General features: G+C 44.2%; 1 protein-coding gene across 1 annotated transcript in view; it reads left to right on the top strand.

Moving 5' to 3' along the window:
* The window catches only part of EVC2 (EvC ciliary complex subunit 2), a 171,505-nt gene that overhangs the window by 33,284 nt on the left and 121,058 nt on the right, over positions 1–17,163 (top strand). Inside the window, exons 5-7 of the mRNA XM_040419112.1 lie at positions 2,263–2,449; positions 3,761–3,870; positions 7,795–7,857. Coding sequence (XP_040275046.1) covers positions 2,263–2,449; positions 3,761–3,870; positions 7,795–7,857 — 360 coding nt within the window. The remainder of the gene's footprint in view (positions 1–2,262; positions 2,450–3,760; positions 3,871–7,794; positions 7,858–17,163) is intronic.

Below are 17,163 nucleotides of genomic sequence, written 5' to 3'. Positions count from 1 at the left end.
ACCCAATACTATCCCTATAATGAAGCATGGTGGTTGCAGCATCATGCCATGGGGTGTTCCTCAGAGTCCAGGTGTCTAGCAATTGGTAGGCTTTATATCTGTGGGACCCACTCACTAAAATATTGATTGGAAAATGTAATAAATCAGTGTCTAATAGAGAATCTGTCACCCCGATTTTCTACTACTATCAACAGCAATATGTAGTACTGCAGATAAGGGGTCCAGGTCACAATTTTTTATTTTCCAACTGCCCCCCATTCCCCCACTGTCAGCGCTCAGAGCTGTGTTGAAATACATTGTCAGGAGGGCTGTGCATCCGCACAGGAGTTCTCTCCATTATGTTAGAACAGCACTGCAATCCGGACTGTGTATTTCAGTGCAGCTTTGAACACTAACAGTGGGGAAAAAGGGAGCAGTAGGAAAATAAAAAATAGTTATCTGGACTTCTTATCTGCAGGACTACTCATGGATTACTGCTGAGTTTTATGGTTAGGCTTTGCCATTTTTCAGTCTTGAGTAGAGTGTATAAGCAATATGGGACAGAATGCTTGTTAAGAACATCAGCTTTTCTGAAAATTTACCCCTTTACCCTTCCACTAAACTCTTTAAGCAAATCTGTCAAGCAAACAAATTGATCGCTAAATTTTTACATAGAAACTTCAGGAAATTAAAGGCGTTCTGTGTGAATTAAGAATATAAAATTATTGAAAATACTTAAATATTAATTTATTAGAAATATATTCCTAAACACTTTTCATTAGTTATAATGACTCGTTTTGTCTAGGGAGCAATTATTAGGAAAAATAAAATGGCCACCGTGCTCTTAGTACACGCAGAACCCGTCCTAATCACACAGGAGGACACGTTAATTCAGAACAATGAGGTAAAGAGCTGCCTCATCCTCATCTCTGCTCTGATTGTCAGGGATTATGATCAGCTTTTTTACAGTACAAAATGTTTTTTACAGTACAAATTAATTTATGAAGTTTTTATGCGAAGACACGAGACTTCGCAAAGTAATAACTTCGGCTCATCGGAGCCAATACATTCTAATACTGTACGGAGCTCCTACTCCGTACACTATTAGAATGAAGTTTTATGCGAATCGACTTTGGATGTTTCATCCAAAGTTGATTCGCTCATCCCTGCTCCTCATGAACTCCATGAACGCCATTCAGCTGAAGATCTTATCAGCTATATTCAGGAGGATTATGATCCCTAACAAGTAGAGCAGAGAGGAGGATGAGGCCGCTCTTTAGCTCAGTGTTCTGAAGTAACTTGTTCTCCTATATGATGATCAGGACAGGTTTTGTGTGTACTAATAGGATGGCAGCCATGTTATTTCTCTGAATGATTGCTCCCTAGACAAAATGAGCCATTATTACTAATGAAAGGTATTTGAGAATATATTTACCGTATAATAAAGTAAAGTAAGCCTTAGCTTGGAATTGAACTTTTTCTAGTAGTAATTCTCTTGAAGATTGCAGCAGGTTTCCTCCATTAATTTTCATAATGTACTGCATTCATTTACCTTCTGTCTCTACTACACTATTTTTTCACTGAATATAGCTAGAAGGGTGCAACTTCCTGCACCCCTGCCGATCAGGTGTTTGAAGGGGTAAGTACTGTGGCTTCTTCTTTGTATAGCAGGTACAGTGTCATACATTGTGTAGTGGTTGTTTTGATAGTAGCGCAGTTCAATTAACTTGAATGGGACTGAGCTACAAAAAGACCATTTGACCGAGGAACGTGACATCACTGGCCTGAAGAAGAGGCCGCAGCACTTGCCCCAGAGCCGACTATTCAAACAGCTGATTGGCGGATAATTACCTCTCTGCCACCACCCAGTTAAACATGGAAGAGATTAGTGGCAAATTAATCACTTTGTCTTCTACAAGATTTCTGTTGTTGAAGGTTCATGCTTTCAGTATTCAAATCAGGATGCAGCTCGTACAAAGAGCTTATTTTGTTGGGAGAAGCCATGGCCAGCCAGATATTCAGAGTAGTATTACTGTAGCCTTTCATGATGCACATTCAGATGAATGACTATCCTCGTAAAGCAAGGTTGGCTTGAGTCTTCTGAAAGGGGAGTTACGTGTACATAGTGGCTCTCCATTCTGCCTCCATGCTTATGTACCATGTCATAGATAGTTCCACTGAGTCCTCCAGAGTGGGATCTTCTGAATGGTCTCCTGAGTAGGACAAATGGGCAAGGGTTGTCAAGCTGAGAGTAATCTAAGGGTATTTTAACTTGTCTTACAGGTAAAAGACCAGCAAACGGCCTACATTGCCCTGATCGCAAATAACACCGGAATGTCCTCGTCTTCAATGAACGTGTCTAATATCAGCCTCATGGAGAACATCACCGGCCTTCTTATAGGAGAGACCAGTGCTAACATAAGCAGCTCTGTTACAGGGATGCAGACCCTCCGGAAAGACTTTCTAAGAGGTGACGACCATGTGTGTGTAGACTGCGTAACAATTAGAGCGTCCATAAGACGTCAGCATGAAGCCTCCACTATACTGTATGCGACAGCCGCTGACGCCGAGTGTGGGGAGCAGAATAAAAGATTCTCCTAATTTATAGTCATAGCAAAACCTTCCATGAATGCTGGTATCTGCAGTGTGTCACTTTGTGACAAGATCCTCAATTTCTAGAAAGGCGGAGAGAACGCAGGATGCAGGCATAATCACACCACTTTGTTCTTGATTCATTCATGGCGGTGATTGCAGCTTGTGGATTGCAGAGCAGGGAATGTCGGAACAAATGGAGAATATTCTTGCTGCTAAAAGGTGTGAGGTAGAGTTAAAGACGAGAGGATGTGATCGTCCTCCAGTTATCTGGGCTGATGACTGACTAGAAGTAGGTTCATTTAAAGGTGGCATAGTCTAATATGTGATTTTCATTGTAACTGTACCTTTCTAATTGAGTTTGTTTTTCAGTTTAACTTTTTTATCATCTGTGTTGGGTGTCAGTGAATGGAGACTTTTTTTTAAAGTTAGAGGCAATAAATTTGATCATGTCCATTAGACTGCTCTGGAGGATCATTTCAAGAGAGATATATGTATGACGCATTTAAAGGATCACGTTTCAAATGTTATAGAGACAAATCAACGTTTTAGATTGGTGGGGCTTTAAGCGCCAAGACCCCCACCGATCTCTAGAACAAGAGCGAAAGATTTTGTTCGCTCTCCTTGCTGCAGGAGAGGAAGCAAGATGCTATGTGAGCACTTCTCTCTCCTCATTCTAGGGATTGAGGGGTCTCTGGGCTCGGACCTCCACCAATCAAAACCTCGGTGACATATTAAGAGATTTCTGAAACCTCAGTGACTCTAAGTATATGCAGACCCTGTACGGAGACTATGTATTGGTTGTCCAAGACACTTCCTATTTGTCCAGCTCTGCTCTTTGATTGGCCAGCGCAGCTCACTTAAACAGTGCTGGCCAATCCGTGGGCAGTAGAAGGTGTCTTAGACCACCACATGGACAATGTTCATCAAGTAGTCTGAGAAGCGGTGAGGACATCTTGGTTGGCAGTAGAGGAACCTGGGAACTGACGTATCTGCAGCTAAAAAGGCTAAAATGAGGACACCATATAAGTGCTCCGTTTGTTCTCAGGTTAATGTGATTTTCTTTTTTCTTGAACTGGAGTGGCACTTTAAGCTATCCAAGGATATTTGTGGGTATAAAAATGTGGAGAAAAGAAGCGACACTTGTGCCTTTATGGTGAATTCCATGATCTGTCTTTTCATATTCCAGCTGGCGACTCCTTCCAGGTGTCATACACTGCTTCACTAAACACAATGGAGGCTAAGAATGGGCTGGTGTTCTCCCTTCCTGCTGTGATAACCTTTCAGAATTCTTCAGAGGTAAACCTGACCAAACACATCTTTCTTCCCCAGCATTCAGAAAAAAAACAACTTTTGACAAATAACTCAATATTTAGGGACTCCTAAGAAAAAGAGATAAAATTGACTTTATTTTCAAAGCATTTACAGTTGAAACCAGAAGTTTACATACACTATATAAAAAGACACATATGCAGGTTTTTATCAATATCTGACATGAAATCAGAATAAACATTTTCTGTTTTTGGTCAATTAGGATTACCATAATTATTATTATTTGCCAAATGGCAGAATAATGAGAGAGAGAATGTTTTAAGGCATTTTTATTACTTTCTGCAATGTCAAAAGTTTACATACACTAAGATTACTTTGCCTTTAAACAATTCTGGACCGCCCATATGATGATGTCATGTGTTTGGAAGCTTCTGTTAGGTTTGGTGATTAGAGACACACCTGTGGATGTATTTAAATGCACACCTGAAACACACTGCTTCTTTGTGTAGCATCATGGGAAAAAGTCTAAAAAATCAGCCAAGATATCTGGAAGAGAATTGTGGACTTGCACAAGTCTGGCTCAACCTTGGGTGCAATTTCAAGATACCGGAAGGTGCCTCGTTCATCTGTGCAAACAATTAATCGCAAGTACAAATAAGACTGAATGTCCAGCCATCATACCGCTCAGAAAGGAGACGGGTTCTGTGTCCCAGAGATGAACGTGCTTTGGTCCGACGTGCATATCAACCCAAGAACAAAAGCAAAAGACCTTGTGAAGATGATGGCGGAAGCTGGTAAGATTGTGTCAGTATCCACAGTGAAACGAGGACTTATCAACATGGGCTGAAAGGCCGCTCTGCCAGGAAGAAGCCATTACTCCAAAAGACACATAAAAAAGCCAGATTAATGTTTGTAAATGCACACAGGAACAAAGACCTACATTTTTGGAGACATGTCCTGTGATCTGACGAAACTAAAATGTAACTTTTTGGCCATAATGACCATTGTTACATTTGGAGGAAAAAGGGAGAAGCTTGGAAGCCTAAGAACACCATCCAAACTTTGAAACACGGGGGCGGCAGCGTCATGTTGTGGGGTTGTTTTACTGCCGGAGGGACGGGTGCACTTCACAAAATAACTGGCATCATGAGGAAAGAAGATTATGTAAAAATACTGAAGCAACATCTCAAGACATCAGCCAGGAAGTTAAAGCTTGGGGTGGAAATGGGTCTTCCAAATGGACAATGACCCGAAGCATACTGCCAAACTGGATACAAAGTGGCTTAAGGATAACAAAGTCAATGTTTTGGAGCGGCCATCACAAAGCCCTGATCTCAATCATATTGAAAATGTATGGGCAAAGCTAAAAAGGCAGGTGCAAGCAAGGCGACCAACAAACATGGCTCAGTTACACCAGTTTTGTCAGGAGGAATGGGCCCAAATTCCGACCAACTATTGTGAGAAGCTTCTGGAAGGATATCCAAAACGTTTGACCCAAGTCATACAGTTTAAGGGCAATGGTACCAAATATTAATGAAATGTATGTAAACTTTTGACTTTGCAGAAAGTAATAAAATGCCTTAAAACATTCTTTCTCTCTCTCTCATTATTCTGGCATTTGGCAAATAATAATAATTATGGTAATCCTAATTGACCAAAAACAGGAAAGGTTTATTCTGATTTCTTGTCATATATTGAGAAAAACATGCACATGTGTCTTTTTATATAGTGCATGTAAACTTCTGGTTTCAACTGTATACTTTAAAAAAAAACAGTACTTTGTGTAATTTGTGTAGCGGTCCACCAAGAACTCCCATTGATGGTGGAGCAGGGTTGTGTTTGTTACTTGGCTTGCTTCTTGTTATTCCAATTCCATTCCATTCTTTTTATGATATTGGACTAAAGAACCTGTCCACCTCTCCTAACATGTTTGTTTTAGGGCTCATGCACATATTGGGTGTTGTTGTGGTCCACAAATTGCGGATCTGAAAAAACATGGATACCGGCCAAGTGAATTCCGCATTTTGCGGAACCGAACATCCAGCCCATAATAGAACTGTCCTATCCTTGTCCAAAATGCGTACAATGATAGGACATGTTCTATTTTTTTGCGGAATGGCCATGCAGACATACGGACATGGAATGCACACTGAGCCATTGCTGTTTTCACTGAATGTTTCCGCATATGGGCCGCAAAAAAACCCCGGAACAGACATGGAAAAAAAATATGTTCGTGTGCATGAGCCCTTAATAACTGCTTGCTAGAGAATTTTTTTCATACAACTATATGCGGTGCCATTCCTCTAGAACTATATGCTCATGCCCACGAACTTAAGGGCTCTGTGCCTGTGCTGCGGACCACAAATAATGATCCTATATATATGGGCACTGGCCGTGTGCACTCTGTGCTGCAGATGTGGACCCGTTGACTTGAATGGGTCTGTGATTTGCAAGATATTGCAAAAGATAGGACATGTCCTATCTTTTGCGTTGCAGAAGCACAGACCCCAAAGCCCATGAAAGTGCTTTCCGTGGGCAGCTGATCCGTGTCTCTGCTCCGCAAAAGATAGGCCACGTCCTATCTTTTGACACTTCTTGCGGATCACGGACCAAGATTTAAGTCAACGGGTCCGCACAGCAGCATGGAGTGCACACAGTCAGTGCCCGTATATCGCAGACCCGCCGTTTTGCGATCCGCAATATACGGGCACAAAGACCATACGTTTGTGGGCATGAGCCTTTATTCTTACTAGACTTTCATGAAGAAATTGCCCTCTGGGTGTCACTAGTTGAGGATATATCCCTGTATATTCTGACACTGGCATTGCTCAATGGACTGTGTCGGACTATGCAGGGACACACTACTACCTGCTGACACCCAGTTGGCAATTTCTTCTTAAATGTCTAGTAGGAATAATGGAGGAATGTCACAACATAAGGTCATAAAAAACAATGCTCCAGAATGGTCATCTAACATAGAGTACAGTTATTTACTAAAACAGTTCTTTAATCAATTTGCGCATATGGACATGCACTAACAACCAAATGCACGCCAGGCTAATGCGTTTGAACATATAGGTTTCTGCGTTCCTCAAAGCGTTGTTATATAAAGTTTAATTTTAAAAAAAGCCTCCTGAAATATAAAAAAAGCCGCCTGAATATAAAATTTTTTTTTTTTGTTTAGAAGTAGTTCTTCATTAAGTAGATAAATATAGATACGTAAGTCCAGATTTACAAATGTTTCTGTGCCAAAACTTTGTAAAAAAAAAATATGGTGCAATTTGGCGCATCTTGGGTTTGTAAACACCCTCGGCAAATAGAGCCAGGCTTGACAAAAAGTGAGTGGAAATTTCACTGCAATTCTTGTGTAAAAATCAGTTTTAAGGTTTAGCCAACTAATAGTTGGTATAGGATCAGAGAAAATGTCTATCCTTGCAGCACATGTATCATCCAGCCTGAGCCCCTGTGATAAATCTGGTACAGGTCTAAGTTTACACCATCTTTAGGAATTAACAACATGGACAGTAAACAGTCAAAATCCTTTTTTTTTTTTCACCCCCCATGAAATGAATAACAAATAGGGTACTGAATTAAATGTACCCCAAAATTATGTGAAACATTATGAAAATTTGTAAATACATTGCATTATTTATCATCTCCTGATCCTGAGCTACAGCCAGATTTATGCTCCAGAGCTGCATTCACAGTGTGTAAAGGGAGTGCTACTCAGAATGCAGATAACCAAAAAAGTGCGGTGCAGATGTTGAGGCAGAAAGGATTGCTGAGAGTTCACCTCTGTAGCCAGCAGAATTGTGAATGCAGCTCTTGACAATATTACATGCTGTAACCCAGGATCAGTATGAATTAAACATGTTCACTTCCCTCCATCTCGTACTGGTTCTGGGGTTTGGATTGTGTGTATAATGGAAACCCTTCTCTCTTCTGTTACAGATCACTGGAGCAACATACAACATCATAGCCCCGTTTTCTGTCACCGCCAAAGAGGTCTCAAACGTAAGTAATTCATGTGCCCATCACATGTGCATTTCTTTTATATAAGGCTAAACCGGTCCATATTTTTGTTATGGGGGTCACTTTTTAAATATGGCAGGCAGTTTTGGGATGGGGTATTGTATTACTATGAGGTCAGAAGCTCAGGAAAAAATAGACTTAACACGACTTAGGTTTATAAAGAGTCTACTAAACTATGATAAGAGATATTTACAAAGATATACAAAGACAAAGATTAAAGGGAACCTGTCACCGGGATTTTGTGTATAGAGCTGAGGACATGGGCTGCTAGATGGCCGCTAGCACAACCGCAATACCCAGTCCCCATAGCTCTGTGTGCTTTTATTGTGTATAAAAAAATATTTTATATATATGTAAATGAGGCAAGTAAGAAGCCCAAGGAGCTGTTACTAACCTTTCCGGAGCCCAGCACCGCCCCGCATACTCCGAATCTCCTCCTTGCTTCCCGACGTCACAAATCTAGAGCGCCGTAATCTCGCGATGCGTGAGCTAGCGCATGCGCAGTGTCGGCATAGTGTTCCTTCCCTGTGCTGGCATCGCGAGATTACGGCGCTCTAGCTTTGGGACGTCAGGGAGCAAGGAGAAGATTCGGAGGAGGCGGGGCGGTGCTGGGCTCCTTCACAGTGGGCATGGCTGGGCTCAGAGTCAGAGAACGCTGGACTCATCTCTCAAGCATGGAGGAGACGGGACTCATCTAAGGTTCATTTACATATATATAAAATCGTTTTTTTTACACAATAAAAGCACACAGAGCTATGGGGACTGGATATTGTGGATGTGCTAGCGGCCATCTAGCAGCCCATGTTCTCAGCTCTATACCCAAAATCCAGTTGACAAGTTCCCTTTAAGTAAAGTAACAGTCACTGAGAGTTGTCAACGAATAGGCGGACTCCATCGACCAGTGCCCAACATGGCACTTCACCAATGCCCATATGATTCAAAGAGAGATGATGGTAGCAAGAAATTTTACCTTGAGGATGTCTTCAATGAAGCTGAGCTCTCTGTTCCAAAACTAAGTGTTTTCTACTCTCCTGGCCCCTCCTAGCCCGACCTAAAGGTCAGTACGCATACACAGTTACCTTATACTGCAGAAATCTGGCCAGGTGTAGACATTACTAAGCAGTTATATAAAGTTAAAGGGGAAGAAGCAATTAAAAACCCTGTTTTACATTCCAGCCCTGGTTCTTCCACTTTAATTCATTTCAACTTGTCTCAAAATAAAAAATGATTCAAAATATGTATAAATGTATGCAACGGCTATTACAGAGTACCCATGTGCTATGCCAGGATTTAGTAAACCACTGGGGGGTACAGGTAGGAGCAGCAATGTGTACTCCTGCCAGTACTCCATTCTCTGTGGCCCCATTTATAAAGTGTACAGTCCATATTCCGTACACCGCTGAGCAGTCAGTTGTGTGGAGAATAGTGAATTTAAGGCACACAGGGAATATCTCTAGTAAAAATTCAAAATCCATAAATAAAGTACATTAGAACAAGTATTATTAGGGTATTTTGGACATTTAAAAAACAAACTTAATTAAAAGTTTAGTTACTCTTTAATATTTGCTCTGTTTCTGCTTGTGTTTATTCTGTATTAAACAACATAAAAATATTAACAATGCAACATTGTAAGCCTTAAAGGGAGTCTGTCATCACAGTTTCACCTTTTTAACCCTTCCCATAGCTTTCTAGCCGCATTACAGTTGATAAAAACTTTACCTTTATAAGCAATCGTGGACTTATAAAACTGGCAAAAATCATCTTAGTATGATATGCAAATGAGGGCTCGCAAAGTGCCCAGGGGCGGCGTCAACCTCGTAGGTGCCCGGGCAGCTCTGCCTTATCGTCGCTTCCACGGCCCAGTCTTTCCCTCTGCCCGCCCATCTTCTTACTTCTCTCGCCGAGATCCCGTGCCTGCGCGCTGAGTCCATCGGCCGGCGCATGCGCACTGCGATGTCCATTCCTGGTACGGCATCAGAGTAATTCATGCGCATGCGCCGGCTAACGGCGAGTTAGCCGGCGCATGCGCCGACGGACTCAGCGCGCTGGCGCGGGATCTCGGCGAGAGAAGTAGTAAGAAGATGGGCGGGCAGAGGGAAAGGATGGGCGGGCAGAGGGAAAGACTGGGTGGGGGGAAGCGACGATAAGGCAGAGCTGCCTGGGCACCTACAAGGTTGACGCCGCCCCTGGGCACTTTGGGAGCCCTCATTTGCATATCCTACTAAGATGATTTTTGCTAGTTTTATAAGTCCACGATTGCTTATAAAGGTAACGTTTTTATCAACTGTAATGCGGCTAGAAAGCTATGGGAAGGGTTAAAAAGGTGAAACTGTGATGACAGACTCCCTTTAAACACATATTTAACTTATCACTACATTTTCTCTTATATCAGTATACTTGTAGTTGCTCTGAACAAAGATGTAACTGCGCAGACCCAAAACCAATATACTGTATGTGTGTACTTGTAACAACTCATACCAAGTGCAGAATCTGGGAGAGGCTGACAGCTTACCTACAGTTGAAACAAGAAGTTGGCATACACTATATAAAAAGACACATCTGCATGTTTTTCTCAATATCTGACAGAAATCAGAATAAACCTTTCCTGTTTTTTTTGAGAGAGAGAGAATGTTTTAAGGCATTTTTATTACTTTCTGCAAAGTCAAAAGTTTACATACATTTCATTAATATTTGGTACCATTGCCCTTAAACTGTATGACTTGGGTCAAACGTTTTGGATATCCTTCCACAAGCTTCTCACAATAGTTGGTCGGAATTTGGGCCCATTCCTCCTGACAAAACTGGTCTAACTGAGCCATGTTTGTTGGTCGCCTTGCTCACACCTGTCTTTTTAGCTTTGCCCATAAATTTTCAATAGGATTGAGATCAGGGCTTTGTGATGGCCGCTCCGAAACAGTGACTTTGTTATTCTTAAGCCACTTTGTAACCAGTTTGGCAGTATGCTTCGGGTCATTGTCCATTTGGAAGACCCATTTCCGCCCAAGCTTTAACTTCCTGGCTGATGTCTTGAGATGTTGCTTCAGTGTTTCCACATAATCTTCTTTCCCCATGATGACATTTATTTTGTGAAGTGCACCCGTCCCTCCGGCAGCAAAACAACCCCACATCATGACGCTGCCGCCTCCGTGTTTCACAGTTGGGATGGTGTTCTTGGGCTTCCAAGCTTCTCCCTTTTTCCTCCAAACGTAACAGAAAAGTTCAATTTTTGTTTCGTCAGACCACCGGACATGTCTCCAAAAATGTAGGTCTTTGTTCCTGTGTGCATTTGCAAACTTTAATCCGGCTTTTTTATGTTTCTTTTGGAGTAATGGCTTCTTCCTGGCAGGGTGGCCTTTCAGCCCATGTTGATACAGTACTCGTTTCACTGTGGATATTGACACAATCTTACCAGCTTCCACCATCATCTTCACAAGGTCTTTTGCTTTTGTTCTTGGGTTGATATGCACATGTCGGACCAAAGCACATTAATCTCTGGGACACAGAACCCGTCTCCTTCCTGAGCGGTATGATGGCTGGACGTTCCCATCTTGTTGCATATAATTGTTTGTAGAGATGAACGAGGAACCTTCAGGTATCTTGAAATTGCACCCAAGGTTGAGCCAGACTTGTGCAAGTCCACATGTCACTACCAGAGCTTTGGGACGTTCTCACAGCTCTGTTTCTCCACCCCTGTGATGTCACTACTAGAGCTGGGAGGCGTTCTCACTACTCTGTTTACTTCTGGTTTCTTTCACCACAGCTGTCCTTCATGTGTTTGATTTCCCTCTCTTTATATCACCCCTCCTCCTATGATAGGATGTGGATTATAGTTCTCACTTCAGTTGTGGCTCTTGCTTTGGTTTCTTCACTTGTAGCTATCAGTCCACTGGACCTGTCTTCTGCTGCAGCTAGCACTCCGGATTTTGCCAGCCTGTCCTTGGATCCGTCTTCTCTGCGGCTACAACACCTTCAGCTAAGTCTGCAGACATTGTTGTATTCCTGTTTGTTTTCTGACTGGATCTGAGGTGGCCACGGTTCCCTCCATATACTGAGTAGGGCACTGGTGGCCGTGCCCCTTCCACTATTGTAGGGGTTACAGGGGTCATTAGTCTTAGGCACGTGGGCATGCCTCGTTCCGCCTTTTGGATCCGGGCATGTGCTTTAGCAGAATAGGGAAAGCGTTGAGGGTCGGACAGGGGTCACCCTTTATCCTCCCTAGTTCTGGGTCCAGTCAGTTGCTCTGTACTGTGAATTACTATCGTTGCTCACATACACCTGTGACATTATAATCCACCAAAACCGTCCTTTTTTGACATGGATCCGCTTTCTGACCTGGTTGACCGCATGCAGGGTCCTTTCTTTGGAAGTAGCGGATCTCCGTCAATCTATGACCCAGCTTCAAGCATTGGGCCCTGCTCCGGCTCATGGAGTCTGTTGCGAGCCAAAAGTCTCACTTCCGGAGACGTTCTCCGGGGGCAGTGAGAATTTTGTTCGTTTCAGAGAGGCATGCAAACTCCATTTTTTGCTTGTGTCCTCACTCTTCTGGTAATCAAGAGCAGAGGGTGAGGATTGTCATCTCCCTGCTCAGGGGTAATGCTCAGACTTGGGCTTTTTCGCTGCCATCAGGGGATCCCTCCCTTCGATCCGTGGAGGGATTTTTTGTGGCCCTGGGGCAGATTTATGATGACCCGGATCGTGTTGCTCTGGCCGAATCTAACCTACGTGTTTTATGCCAGAACAAACGATCTGCGGAGCTTTATTGTTCTGAATTTCGGAGATGGGCAGCTGATTCGGGTTGGAATGATGCTGCACTCCGGAGTCAGTTCTGTCATGGTCTCTCGGAGAGATTAAAAGATGGCGTTTGCTTTCCATGAGAGACCAACGTCCTTAGAGTCTGCCATGTCATTGGCGGTACGCCTTGACAGGCGTCTAAGAGAAAGAAACGAGACCTCTCTGTCCAGCCATTGTCAGTCTAGGGGCAGTGGTGCGGACTCATTCAGTGTGCAGGGGGCCTCATCCTGTCTCGCTCCCCTCTGAGGAGGAGCCCATGCAGCTAGGTCGACTTGCCCCTGATAAAAGAGGATTTAGTCCTCAGAGTATGGTATGTTTTTGTTGTGGGGGCATAGGTCATTTGGCTAATGTTTGTCCGTCTAGGAGATTCTTGAACCGTACTAAGAGCGATAATAAGAGAAAAATCTCAAAAGGTAAATCATCAAGTTCTGCTTCATCTGCTACTTTGGGCAAAGTTGATGTAGGATTTGATGCTTTTCCTCTGACCTGCAGTTCCCGTTTTCTCCTGTCTGCCAGGGTGGCGCTAGAGAGCAAAGTCATTTCTTGCGAGATTTTTGTCGATAGTGGAGCGGCCGTCAATCTTATTGACACTCAATTTGTAGCCATGCATGGTTTTCAGGTTTGCACATTAGATAAAGATATACCTGTTTTTGCTATTGACTCTGCTCCACTCTCACAGAGATCTCTGAAGGGCATTGTTCACAATATCCGGCTAGCTGTAGGTGACACTCATGTGGAGGATATATCTTGTTTTGTCCTTAACGGATTGCCGTCTCCTCTAGTTTTGGGGTTACCCTGGCTCACTAGACATAACCCCACTATTGATTGGCAAGGAAGGCAAATAAATGAGTGGAGTGATTTTTGTAGAGAGAATTGTCTCACAGCGACTTTTGCAGAGGTGTCTACTAAAACGGTGCCATCATTTCTCTCTGATTTCTCGGACGTGTTTCCGAGAGCGGTGTTCAGGAGCTACCTCCTCACCGGGAGTTTGACTGTCCCATTAACCTCATTCCCGGCGCCAAGCTGCCAAAAGCACGCCTCTACAATCTCTCACAACCGGAAAGAATCGCAATGCAAACTTACATCTCCGAGAGTCTCGAAAAGGGGCATATTCGTCCCTCAAAGTCACCTGTGGCCGCGGGTTTTTTTTTTGTTAAAAAGAAAGATGGCTCTCTGAGACCTTGCCTAGATTTTAGGGAGCTGAACCGTATCACGATTCGCGATCCCTATCCCCTTCCTCTGATCCCGGACCTCTTCAATCAAATTGTTGGGGCCAAGGTGTTTTCCAAATTGGATTTGAGAGGCGCGTACAACCTGGTCAGGGTCAGAGAGGGGGATGAATGGAAAACGGCCTTTAATACCCCTGACGGGCATTTCGAGAATCTCGTTATGCCTTTCGGCCTGATGAATGCTCCGGCCGTCTTTCAGCATTTTGTTAATAGTATTTTCTATCATTTAATGGGGAAATTCGTATTGGTATATCTTGATGATATTTTGATTTTTTCCCCTGATGTTCAGACCCATCAGGATCATCTTTTTCAGGTTCTGCAGATTCTGCGGGAAAATAAATTGTACGCCAAGCTGGAGAAATGTCTTTTTATGGTATCGGAGATTCAATTTCTGGGTTTCTCCTCTCTGCTTCTGGTTTTCGCATGGATCCCGAGAAGGTCCGTGCTGTACTTGAGTGGGAGCTTCCTGAGAATCAGAAGGCATTGATGCGCTTTCTGGGTTTTGCGAACTATTACAGAAAGTTCATTTTGAATTATTCCTCTGTTGTCAAACCCCTCACTGACATGACAAAAAAGGGGGCGGATTTTTCCTCTTGGTCGGAGGAGGCGCTTGCAGCCTTTTCTAAGATTAAAGAGAATTTTGCGTCTGCTCCCGTCTTGGTGCATCCCGATGTTTCCTTACCTTTTATTGTTGAGGTGGATGCTTCCGAGGTGGGTGTGGGTGCGGTTTTGTCCCAGGGCCCTTCCCCTGCCAAGTGGCGACCCTGTGCCTTTTTCTCTAAAAAACTCTCCCCGGCAGAGAGAAACTATGATGTGGGAGATAGGGAGTTGTTGGCCATCAAGTTGGCTTTCGAGGAATGGCGCCATTGGTTGGAGGGGGCCAGGCACCCTATCACCGTTTTTACCGACCATAAGAATCTGGCATACTTGGAGTCGGCCAGGCGTATGAATCCGAGACAGGCCAGATGGTCTCTGTTCTTCTCCAGATTCAATTTTGTTGTTACATTCCGACCTGGGATAAAAAATGTGAAGGCTGATGCTCTCTCTCGCTGTTTTCCGGGAGGAGGAAACTCCGAGGACCCGGGTCCCATTTTGGCGGAGGGGGGTAGTTGTTTCTGCTCTATATTCCGATTTGGAGGCCGAGGTCCAGGCTGCCCAGACTGAGACACCTGCCCGTTGTCCTTCTGGGAAGTTGTTCGTGCCTCCTGAGCTACGTCACAAACTCTTTAAGGAGCATCATGATACGGTTCTTGCTGGTCACCCCGGGAGTAGAGCCACGGTGGATCTCATTGCTCGGAGATTTTGGTGGCCGGCTCTTCGTAAGTCGGTGGAGGGTTTTGTGGGCTGCTTGTGAGACGTGCGCTCGTGCTAAGGTCCCTCGTTCACGGCCTTCAGGTTCCCTTCTCCCGTTACCCATTCCTTCCCGTCCTTGGACACACCTGTCCATGGACTTTATCACGGATCTTCCTCGTTCCTCGGGGAAGTCGGTGATCCTGGTGGTGGTGGACCGTTTTAGCAAGATGGCTCATTTCGTACCTTTCCCTGGTTTACCCAATGCTAAAACGTTGGCGCAAGCTTTTGTCGACCATATTGTTAAATTGCACGGCATTCCCTCTGATATTGTTTCCGATAGAGGCACGCAGTTTGTGTCCAGGTTCTGGAAGGCTTTCTGTTCTCGCCTGGGGGTTCGGCTATCCTTCTCTTCTGCTTTTCATCCGCAGTCGAATGGTCAGACTGAGCGCCTCAATCAGAATCTGGAGACATATTTGCGCTGTTTTGTTTCAGAGAACCAGGAGGATTGGTGTTCATTTCTCCCTCTTGCTGAGTTTGCTCTGAACAACCGTCGTCAGGAATCTTCTGATAAGTCACCATTCTTTGGTGCATATGGGTTCCATCCGCAGTTTGGTACATTCTCGGGAGGGGCTCTTTCTGGTTTACCTGAGGAGGAGAGATTTTCCTCGTCTTTGTCTACCATTTGGCAAAAGATTCAGAGTAATCTTAAAAAGATGAGTGAGAGGTATAAGCGTGTGGCTGATAAGAGACGTGTGCCTGGTCCGGACCTGAATGTGGGTGATCTGGTGTGGTTGTCTACTAGAAACATTAAGTTGAAGGTTCCCTCCTGGAAATTGGGTCCCAAGTTTATTGGGCCTTATAAAATCTTGTCAGTCATCAATCCTGTTGCCTTCCGTCTTGATCTTCCACGGGTTTGGAAGATACATAATGTATTTCACAGATCTCTCTTAAAACCATATGTCCAGCCCACGGTACCCTCCTCTTTGCCTCCTCCTCCGATTTTGGTTGATGGCAATCTGGAGTTTGAGGTTTCCAGAATTGTGGACTCTCGCATGGTCCGCGGTTCTCTTCAGTACCTCGTTCATTGGAAGGGTTATGGTCCTGAGGAGAGGATGTGGGTTCCAGTGTCGGACATTAAAGCCACTCGCCTCATCAGGGCATTTCATAGGGCTCATCCTGAGAAGGTGGGTCCTGGGTGTCCGGAGTCCACCCGTAGAGGGGGGGGTACTGTCACTACCAGAGCTTTGGGACGTTCTCACAGCTCTGTTTCTCCACCCCTGTGATGATGTCACTACTAGAGCTGGGAGGCGTTCTCACTACTCTGTTTACTTCTGGTTTCTTTCACCACAGCTGTCCTTCATGTGTTTGATTTCCCTCTCTTTATATCACCCCTCCTCCTATGATAGGATGTGGATTATAGTTCTCACTTCAGTTGTGGCTCTTGCTTTGGTTTCTTCACTTGTAGCTATCAGTCCACTGGACCTGTCTTCTGCTGCAGCTAGCACTCCGGATTTGCCAGCCTGTCCTTGGATCCGTCTTCTCTGCGGCTACAACACCTTCAGCTAAGTCTGCAGACATTGTTGTATTCCTGTTTGTTTTCTGACTGGATCTGAGGTGGCCACGGTTCCCTCCATATACTGAGTAGGGCACTGGTGGCCGTGCCCCTTCCACTATTGTAGGGGTTACAGGGGTCATTAGTCTTAGGCACGTGGGCATGCCTCGTTCCGCCTTTTGGATCCGGGCATGTGCTTTAGCAGAATAGGGAAAGCGTTGAGGGTCGGACAGGGGTCACCCTTTATCCTCCCTAGTTCTGGGTCCAGTCAGTTGCTCTGTACTGTGAATTACTATCGTTGCTCACATACACCTGTGACACCACAATTCTCTTCCAGATATCTTGGCTGATTTTTTAGACTTTTTCCCATGATGCTACACAAAGAAGCAGTGTGTCTCAGGTGTGCATTTAAATACATCCACA

The sequence above is a fragment of the Bufo bufo genome, chromosome 2, assembly GCF_905171765.1.
Source record: "Bufo bufo chromosome 2, aBufBuf1.1, whole genome shotgun sequence".
In the NCBI taxonomy this organism is placed as follows: Eukaryota; Metazoa; Chordata; class Amphibia; order Anura; family Bufonidae; genus Bufo; species Bufo bufo.
The sequence above is the reverse complement of the archived record's forward strand: the minus strand, read 5'-3'. Positions and strand labels throughout refer to the sequence as shown.